General features: G+C 42.6%; 2 protein-coding genes across 2 annotated transcripts; one reads left to right on the top strand and one right to left on the bottom strand.

Moving 5' to 3' along the window:
• The first annotated feature begins 1772 nt into the window (after positions 1-1772).
• On the top strand, positions 1773-4218 carry LOC6611242 (long-chain-fatty-acid--CoA ligase heimdall). Its single transcript, XM_002035761.2, has 2 exons — positions 1773-2943; positions 3106-4218. Exons 1-2 carry the CDS (start codon positions 1874-1876, stop codon positions 4079-4081), a joined length of 2046 nt encoding a protein of 681 aa, XP_002035797.1. The 5' UTR covers positions 1773-1873; the 3' UTR covers positions 4082-4218.
• On the bottom strand, positions 4101-6400 carry LOC6611243 (insulin-like growth factor-binding protein complex acid labile subunit). The gene is made up of 4 exons (XM_002035762.2): positions 5547-6400; positions 4756-5349; positions 4500-4697; positions 4101-4298 (listed from the first exon to the last, which is right to left on the bottom strand). Exons 1-4 carry the CDS (start codon positions 6390-6392, stop codon positions 4242-4244), a joined length of 1695 nt encoding a protein of 564 aa, XP_002035798.2. The 5' UTR covers positions 6393-6400; the 3' UTR covers positions 4101-4241.
• Between the last annotated feature and the right edge of the window lie 3617 nt (positions 6401-10017).

A 10017-nucleotide genomic window follows, 5' to 3' on the forward strand; every position in this document is an offset into this window, starting at 1 on the left:
ATATATACATATATTTATATAGTGGCGAGCGGAATAAAAAAGACGAGCAAGGAAGGCTGAATATTCCAACTATTTGTGTTGTAGTTTTGATGCAATAAAACCCCCGTTCACGCCCCCAATGCCATCGAAATGCCCACAGACAACGGCTGCACTTGTTAGCGATTCATGAGCTGCTGTTCATTGGTAAATAATTTCATAATAATGTTGTTGTTGCGGGCATAACAAAAGATAAGCTGCAAATTGCAACAATTACATTTGAGTTAATAATATTTTCGTTTTATCGAAATGTCAGCGCATTTGGGGCTCGTTTTTTCAGTGTACCCCCAATGGCCGTGCCTCTTGACACTTAGCAATAAAATAAATTAAACAATAAATTATAAATTTGTACAAAAAATGACTGTTCGACGAACAGGCGACCAGAAACACCAGGCCACTGCGAACTCGCCAGCCAGTTGTTGTTTTTCAGCTGGCCTGTGTGTGAAAGTTTTTTCACTCCCCCTGTTTCATATGTGACGAAGTGCGTGTGTGTATGCGGCATATGTCTAATGCGCCCCACTGACCAAAGTGGGTAGTACGGGCTCTGGGAGGGGGTAATACCGGTCGTATAACCCCGTGTTCCACTCAACTGCAGTACCTGGTCACGGGTTGTGTGGGTATTTATCCACGTATGCATCGGATATACCATGCATGGATATACCATTCGGCAATTTCGTACTCACGCTACCTGGGCGAAAGTCAGCCCACGGATTGTCGAAGGTCAGAGTTTTCAATTCAAACATGAATTAGCCAATTCAATTATGACTAATAATCTGCATTAGACAACGTTTTGTTTTAAAAGTGCAATATAAAGCTTAACCCGACCAATTAACCCCATTACCCATCTCAGCTATTCCAGCAATATACTATTTTTCATCATTTCTCCCCAGGTGTATATTAACCTTTATTACTGTTGTTTTCGTTAGATCAGTTCTGTTTTGACACAATTCTGAGCTTAGTGTTGTTAAATTTTTCGAATGACCATCAGTTGTTTCAAGACTCTACCAAAACGAATATGTCATACAATGGTGTACTATCCTCATCCCTCTTGCTATTAATGACCTTTGTACCCTTAAACTTTCGAAGTAGACAAACCATTAAGGATCGAATTTTCGTGTGTGAGACCGCTGATTATAATTATCGGCTTTGTTAGTGTTGGTTTGTTCCCACAGAGATGGACTTATGCTCTTATCAGCCACTCACAATTCTTAACACGTGTCTAAAGGTCGGTCAATGTATTTCAAATGGCAGACAAGAACTCTTGACTAATCGTTGCTTGTGGCTCAAGTGATTACCAAAGGCGGTAACCTATTTATTGCTCCCAGGCACTGTGGTTCAGATTACGGAATATTCAAATTTTTAACATATATATTTAATCTTTTTAATAATAGGCCAAAGAAAATAATGTTTACACATTTACAAATACTTTAATCATGTAGGCCAGACAGAACAGCGGCTTGGGTGCCCCAGGGGTCATATATATTTACTATATTGAATTGTCAAAACCTTATTTACCTGCTATATACTTTTAAACGAATTTGCTCAACCCTTAACGGGTAGAAAATATGTATCTCATTTGCAAGGTTTTTTACATTTATTACAACTACCTTTGCAAATGGGATATCTATAACCTTTACTAGGATCATCTTGGCTCGCCATCCTTATCAGTTCTTGAAATTCCAGAGATCCGCCAAGGTGGTTAAGCCACAGTTCTCGTTTGGGATCTCCGGGTTCTCCGCCTTCCACATATGTCCGGTCTTATCAGCATCTGGTGGCGATGGCATAAATACCCGTGGTCAGAACCCGACCGAATTCATTCGTCGCGATCGCCTTCAGCATGAACGACCTCAAGCCAGCTACAAGCTATAGGAGCACCTCGCTTCACGAGGCTGTCAAGCTGCGTCTGGATGAGCCGTCATCCTTTTCACAAACAGTTCCGCCACAGACAATTCCAGAATTCTTCAAGGAATCGTGTGAGAAGTATTCGGATCTTCCCGCTTTGGTGTGGGAAACACCAGGATCTGGGAACGATGGTTGGACCACTCTTACGTATGGCGAGTACCAGGAGCGTGTGGAGCAGGCGGCGCTGATTCTGCTGAGCGTGGGAGTCGAGGAACGCAGTTCGGTGGGCATCCTGGCCTTCAATTGTCCCGAGTGGTTCTTCGCGGAATTCGGTGCTTTGAGAGCTGGAGCTGTTGTAGCTGGAGTTTACCCGAGCAACTCAGCTGAGGCCGTTCATCACGTCCTAGCCACAGGAGAGTCATCTGTTTGCGTGGTGGACGATGCCCAGCAGATGGCCAAGCTGAGGGCCATCAAGGAACGCCTGCCACGCCTTAAGGCTGTAATCCAGTTGCACGGACCCTTTGAAGCCTTTGTCGATCACGAGCCCGGTTACTTTAGCTGGCAGAAACTCCAGGAGCAGACCTTCTCCAGCGAGCTCAAAGAGGAACTGCTGGCCCGGGAGAGTCGGATTCGCGCTAACGAGTGTGCCATGCTGATCTTCACCTCGGGAACAGTGGGTATGCCAAAGGCGGTGATGCTCTCCCATGACAACCTCGTATTCGACACAAAGTCCGCGTCCGCACACATGCAGGACATCCAAGTTGGCAAGGAGAGTTTTGTGAGCTACCTTCCGCTGAGCCATGTGGCTGCCCAGATTTTCGATGTGTTCCTGGGTCTTTCCCATGCCGGATGCGTCACATTTGCCGACAAGGACGCACTGAAGGGAACGCTGATCAAGACCTTTCGAAAGGCGAGGCCAACGAAAATGTTCGGCGTTCCTCGCGTCTTCGAGAAACTTCAAGAGCGTCTGGTGGCGGCGGAGGCCAAGGCGAGACCTTACTCCAGATTACTTCTAGCAAGGGCTAGAGCTGCTGTCGCTGAACACCAAACAACGCTGATGGCGGGGTAAGTAGAGATAATCCAAAGTAATATTATCAATAAAGATTTAGGGTCAATAGTCATTTGTTAGACTTCTACGGTGTCTCAATATGTATATTGATTCTCAACTTGCAGATTATATATAAGACTTAGTAGTTCATTAATTTAATTTTTGCTTTTTTTTAATAGTAAATCACCCTCGATTTATGGCAGCGCGAAATATTGGCTTGCATCTCGAGTAGTAAAGCCAATACGTGAAATGATAGGTCTGGACAACTGCCGTGTTTTCTTCACCGGCGGAGCACCAACATCGGAAGAGCTGAAGCAGTTCTTCCTGGGACTGGACATCGCCTTGGGCGAGTGCTACGGAATGTCGGAGACTAGTGGTGCTATCACCTTGAATGTCGATATAAGCAATCTGTACAGCGCTGGCCAAGCGTGCGAGGGAGTGACTTTGAAGATCCACGAACCCGATTGCAATGGACAGGGAGAGATTCTGATGCGGGGTCGCTTGGTTTTCATGGGCTACTTGGGACTGCCGGAAAAAACTGACGAAGCGGTGAAGGAGGATGGCTGGCTGCATTCCGGTGATCTGGGCTACATCGATCCCAAGGGTAATCTAATTATATCCGGTCGACTCAAGGAGCTGATCATCACCGCCGGCGGGGAGAATATTCCACCTGTGCACATCGAGGAGCTGATCAAGAAGGAGCTTCCCTGCGTGAGCAATGTGCTACTTATCGGCGATCACCGAAAGTATCTCACTGTCCTGCTGTCCTTGAAGACGAAATGCGATCCAAAGACTGGGATTCCACTGGATGCTCTGCGGGAGGAGACAATCGAATGGCTGCGGGAACTGGGCATCCATGAGACCCGTCTCTCCGAGCTCCTAAACATTCCAGCCGATCTCCAGCTTCCCAATGATACTGCCGCTCTGGCAGCTACCTTGGAGATCACCGCCGTGCCCAAGCTCCTGGAAGCCATCGAAGAGGGCATCAAGCGAGCGAATAAGTATGCCATTTCAAATGCCCAGAAGGTGCAAAAGTTCGCCCTGATTGCTCATGAGTTTTCCGTGGCCACCGGGGAGCTTGGTCCCACGCTGAAAATCAGGCGGAATATTGTTCACGCCAAATATGCCAAAGTCATCGAGCGGCTGTACAAGTAAATCTAATCTCTCAAATGGATTTCTTAACCTAGGTTTAAATTTTATTTTACTCGAACGTTTACATTGTAATGCTTAATTACGAAATTCTCTTATTATTTACTGCATTACGAACTGAATATATTTGTTATTAAAACGTTGCACATTATATTTTTAAAGTGGGCTACGATCTCGGTTCGGGATCGGTTCTGATGGGCTGCCACTGAACTTTGCTGACGTACTGAAATAAACAAGCGGGTTATCGATAAGGGGAGAAAGTCAAGCCAATCAATTTGATTAGTAAATGTAGTGCACTGATATTGATTGAGAATTAGCTAATTGCTTAATAATTTAAGTGTTTTTTGTTTGTCCAAAAGAAAATTCCATCAAGATCATTTATGTTTGTTTTTGGGGTCAGACATTTAAAATTTTGTTAACAAACCACATTATGCAGCATCTTTTGGCCCAGTTTACGTTTCTCATTGCGATCCACGAAACGTCGCAACCAACGGAGTCCTGCAAAAGCTATCGCAATGGCCACCAGCATCCAGATGATCACCGATCGTGAATCAAAGCGATCCGTGGGTATCTTCGGCCAAGTGAGCGGTGGAGGCGAAGGATTGGTCTCATCATAGGCAACCTTAAAGAAAATGCTCCAAAATAATGTAGCAACTCGTACTTGTTTGGTTCTAACTTACCCCACAATCGCAATTGTCTGATTTTGGTTGCGGCACTCCACTCACATCCAGCAATATTATGGATCGATTACTACCGCTTTCAATGCAGTCTATGCCCTCAATATTAGTGGTATTTTCACTCCAATTATTGATTACAGTCCAGGGACGAGCGAAGTTAACAGAGGTTGGTAGTTTTCGCACCAAGTTAGCCACCAACCAATTGCAGCTCCATTTATTATCCGCTAGGTTTATATAGCGAAAATTAAGAAGACTGCTGAGGTTCACCGATTTGAGGCGATTTGAGCTGAGATCCACGTAGAGAGAAAAACGATTCACCGATGGAGAAAGCCTGTCGAGGAAAGTGGCATCACAGATTGCATTTCCCGACAATTTAATGTATCTTAAATGATTTTGATTGATCATCATCTGAGAGGATATCTCTGCTATTTTATTGTTAGCAAGGACAATCTCTTCCAGTTGAGTGTTGAAATGGAATAAAGTATCTGGCAGTGTGGTCAGAAGGTTGAAGCTGATATCCACTTGAAGAAGAGCGACTAGGGAGTCCAGGCTTTCGTCATATATTTTATCCACATTGTTATGACTTATGTTGAAACGCTGTAAGAAAATTGATAAGCATATTTTTAGCATAAAATTTAACTAATTAATTTTTGTCGTTCTTGTGAAGTGGCCTAGTTGGATTTGGAGATTAATGGTTTTGTTGTCTTACTTATCTTTTACTCCCTTATCAGTTAACAGATTTATCAGAATACAAACGGTAGATAAGGAAACAAACAATTATAATAAAAACACACCTCCAAAGAGTCCAATCCCGATAATGCCTCCTTGTTGAGCTTAGTTATGTTATTATAACTCAAGTCCAGGTCCTGCAGCTCGAAGTTTTTGGAAAATACAAACGGCTCCAGTTGTTGTACCAGATTACTCGAAAGATTCAAGTGAACGAGTCGAGCCAGACCTCGTTGACTGAGAAACTGAAGACTGCTCAGGAGATTTTGGTCCAGCCGTAGACTTCGAAGATGGGTATTACCCTCAAAGGAATCCATTTCTATGAACTCAATGCGATTGTGCTGTAGTGATAAACTGGATAGCCGATGAAGACCCCGAAAGAAACTACCATCTATGTGCGCCAGTTGGTTTCCGTTCAGATAAAGATGCTTCAAATGAGATAATCCATCAAAGGAGTTTTCCTCTATTTGACTGATCTGATTGTAACGCAAGTCAAGCTGTTGCAGCTGCGGATATAGTTCAAAGCTCTTGGCACTCAGTTTGCTCAACCTGTTGTGGCTCAGATCCAAATTGGTTAATGCTCCCAAAGGCTCACTGGACCAGGATCTCAGACTGCTCAGATTGTTGTGGGACAGCGAAAGGTATTGTAACTTTGTCAAGCCATTCAGCGAAAAATCATCCAAATTACTTAATCCACTATGCTGCAGTTCCAAGTGAAGCAAATGATCAAACCGCACGAAATATCCATTTTCCAGATGCGGCAGCGTGCAGTTGCTCAAGGTGAGTGACGTCAAGAGCTCCGTATTCCGTATCAAGGTCACCTCAGTATTGTTGCACTTGCTCAACTGCAGGCAACTTAACCTCGGGCTGAAGCTAAAGATCAGCAGGAGTAGACTACCAGGTAGTAGGTACATCGCGGGAAACAAACCTCCACAGACTAACTCTTTGGATCTGGGAATCTGTAACTGAAGCCCTAATCTTATTGCAGCAGCCTGTATCGCCAGCCGACAACCTGTCAAGATACGTAATCACTTCATCAACTAGCCACCGTTTGCAAAGCCAAAATATTTGCCCACCTTTCAGTCAGTGGCGAAAAGCTGTTCTACTGTTTCATGAACTCGCCTAGTGAATAACTAGATAATCGACGTTCTATTGCTTTAAAATATTTGATTTCTATCCTTGTAGATTTAGACTAGATCCTTTTTCAAAGCACGTTAATGTCATTTAACTCTTTAAACGTATTGTTTGTATTTTTTGATTATTAAAAAGATTTTTCCATAGCTGAATAAATGAATGTTTATATTTGTGTTTTACAAATTATTAAGTATTCGAATTTTAAAAAATTGAAAATGTTTCCAATTAGGCAGTCAGCAAAAACTTTAAATGAGAGCGGACTTTATAAAATAAAATTTCATGCAAGCGCAGCTGAAACGGAAAATGGTATAAAGTCTTTTGTTCAAACAAATGCGCATATTTCAATTAAAATATACATCAGCACAGTTGAAATCGGTTCACTGGTGCTCTGTTTTTATATTTGCCGCTCGATTTTGGTTGGGTCTATTTGCATTTCACCTGCATTTCAACATTTACTTTATCCTATTTGCTGATTTTGACGGCATTACGAATTTGTATATGAGTGCATATGTGGAATTCGGGTGAGAAATAGTTATGCAGTGCTGCTGCAGTCCTAGAAAAGAGGATAACCACAGTTGAAAAGCCGCAGAAAGCACTGCAATGAACAGAAATTTTCAGATATTGAACAAAACCAGAACCTCCCCCAAATAAAACGATTATGACTACACAAATTCGCCTGTTGCCACATTGTTGCAATGTTTATTAATGCAAAATGTTGGGTCTGTGCCAAAAGTGCTGTTGTCTTTGTTGCCTTAGTGGGCGTCCAATTTGCAATTGAGCCAAAGGTCGGTCCACAGCAATTGTGAAAGGCTTTCGAACTGAGCCAGAGTGCAATCCCGAAACAATCTCAGTGTCATCATAAAATAATTAGAGTGCGGTTGACTTGGTGTGCCAAGGAGACGGTAAACTAGGCGGAAAATCAAGAGAAATTAATTGTGTTCAGGGAAAATATCAATATATACAAACGGAGTCATTGCAAAATCCTGTAGAAGTGCCAAATAATTGCAGCAAAAGTTATTTTGAATTTCTGAAAACTTGGATTTCTGTTTTGTAGCATACTTTTGGGCGGCTGAGGAAACCGTAGTTAAGTTTAACTTATTCGCCTAGTAATGCGCCAGAAGCAACTTTCTTTCAGCAGTTTCCTCACAATTTTCCTTAAACGTTTTGTTCTTTCACCCCCAGCCAATTGAATTCGATTTCCCTGCCTGAATGCGGTTTTAAATTATACTACCACAACAACTTGGAGCCAGTGCGCTGGCGAACTTTGACTTCAATGTCCCCGCAGATACATATAAACTCGGTCCTTGCGCTAAAATGACAAATTTAATATGTACTTCTTGTCTGCCGCTTGTTTGTTTGCCTTCTCGGCGCTTTAGCTGCATTTTCCTTTTTGGCCAATGCAATAAAAAAGAAGAAGAAATTACGATGACTTGGCCAAATGCCAGCTGGAGCGCGCGGAAGGCAAAGGACGGCCGACACATTTGCCAGAAGCATTGCAGATGGTCGGGAGCTCAGGAAAAGCGGAAAAATGGCAGGGGAAAGGAGCTGGAGCTGGAGCAGGAGCAGGAGCGAAAGGATATCTGCACCACACTCACCAAACTGTTTTTATTTGCCAGCAAGTCTAGAGACTCGAAGCTGAATTGCAGAGGCTCTCCATTTTGGAGTGTGTATATATGGGTATTAAAATATTTTCCTACATATTTCAGCTGCCAAAATTATTTCAATTTAGTTCCGCAAAATAAATTTGCTTCCGTTTTTGTCTGCACTTGGCTAGCAGTGATTTCTTTCGTTTTCATGCGATGAACATGAAAGTGCCATATTATATACTTAAGCGAATCGTATTTATGACAAATTAAGTCTTTGAAAACCATAATTTAAGACACTTTCCCGTAAAATAGAATAATTTCGGTAGTTGGAAGAAAACTTAATTTCGTTCTTAAACATATTTTTGTTCAAACGTTTTTAGTACTGAAACAAGAGCCGTTTTCCTCGACTAACAGATATCCCTTACTCAGCTATATACTGCAAATTAATGCTACTTTCTCTTTCAATTATTGGCATAGTAAGATAAAATATTTGCTTAATGAGAACTTGTAGCTGTGCTTTATTCATTTTAAAGCTTATTTAATTTTCAATTGTTTGACCTAACCGCTTTAGACACTTGCACATTAATTTCCCCTGAAATCTGGCCAGCTTTCAAGCAGTTTGGCCCATTTTTCTCCTCTATAAATATTTCAATAGGCGCATTGTTCTTTTTACAAGTTTACGGTTTTTCTTTGCCAAACTCCCACACAGGACTCATCCGAAATGCATGTCCCTAACCGAATTTCAACTTCCTCGACTCATTGTAATTGCAATTCTGAAGGTTGGCAGTGTGCACACAACGGGTCGCAGAAATGGAGCTTAGTTCCCAAGTCGTATTTTTTCCTACCCACATTTAATAGAATTTTTGGCTTATTTACTGAGCCAACAAATGCAATGCGATACAATGCGAAAATTAAAGATACTCCCGCAACAAATACTGAAATGCGTTAGATTCAATTTATAAATGGGTAGAATAATCACAGTTGAAAGTCTCATTTAGTTTTTTTTTGCAGCAATTGAAAGGGATTAGCCGAAAAAGCTCTTACAGTCATCAGTGCCCTTTCTGAGCCAAAACCAACAAAGAAAGTTGGAAAGTTTTCATTAGCGGAAACACAAGGCTGCATTCAGTTTGATAGTTCCGTTTGGAGTTTCAGTTAAAGTTACAACAATTTCTTGCAGCTGCGTGCATGTGCCACTGTTTATTTATTTTGGTGTGCAGTTAAAATTTTGGCATGCCAACAATGGTCGAACTACGGACCCGGACCCGGACACGTATGCGGATGGGGATACGGATAAGGACCAGGACCAGGACCAGGACCAGGACCAGGACACGGTCCTGAAATCGCTGTAAAACTGACTGACTTTCGAGCCACATTCACATGTATTTTTGCCCGGCGGGCGGTGGTGCTTTTCCGGCTCCATGCCATTTCGTATTTAATTTCATTTGAGCTGGCCCAAACCGAGTCCTAGTTCCTATTCGAATCCCGGTTCCAGGCCTGTAAAAACATTCCGTTTGTGGTCGCCCGACCAGGCCGGACTTCAATTTGTTTTCGTTCCACGATTCTGTGTTTTTGTTTGCCCTGCTGCACAGCCCTCGTAATTTCAGTGCATTTTTTAGTGGGCCAGAAAAGTGGGCGAAATGTGGGCGAAATTTGGGGCGTAGGCGGTGTTGTTTTAATTGCTGCTGACAACGAAACTTTCAACAAATCAGAGTCGCTCGTGTCCATCCAAACGGACAACTGGTGCAAAAAGGATTTGCAAAATGGATGATGGCGAAATGATTGAATAATCGACGTAATTTTCTAGGGATTTGCGGTGGCA

This window comes from Drosophila sechellia, chromosome 2L, assembly GCF_004382195.2.
Source record: "Drosophila sechellia strain sech25 chromosome 2L, ASM438219v1, whole genome shotgun sequence".
Lineage (NCBI taxonomy): Eukaryota > Metazoa > Arthropoda > Insecta > Diptera > Drosophilidae > Drosophila > Drosophila sechellia.

Coding starts and splice junctions, on each gene's coding strand:
- LOC6611242 (XM_002035761.2), top strand. CDS start 1,874: ATGAACGACCTCAAGCCAGCTACAAGCTATAGGAGCACCTCGCTTCAC. Junction 2,944..3,105: donor CAAACAACGCTGATGGCGGG/GTAAGTAGAGAT, acceptor TTTTTTTAATAG/TAAATCACCCTCGATTTATG.
- LOC6611243 (XM_002035762.2), bottom strand. CDS start 6,392: ATGTACCTACTACCTGGTAGTCTACTCCTGCTGATCTTTAGCTTCAGC. Junction 4,698..4,755: donor CAGACAATTGCGATTGTGGG/GTAAGTTAGAAC, acceptor ATTTTCTTTAAG/GTTGCCTATGATGAGACCAA. Junction 4,299..4,499: donor AAAAGATGCTGCATAATGTG/GTTTGTTAACAA, acceptor TGTTTATTTCAG/TACGTCAGCAAAGTTCAGTG.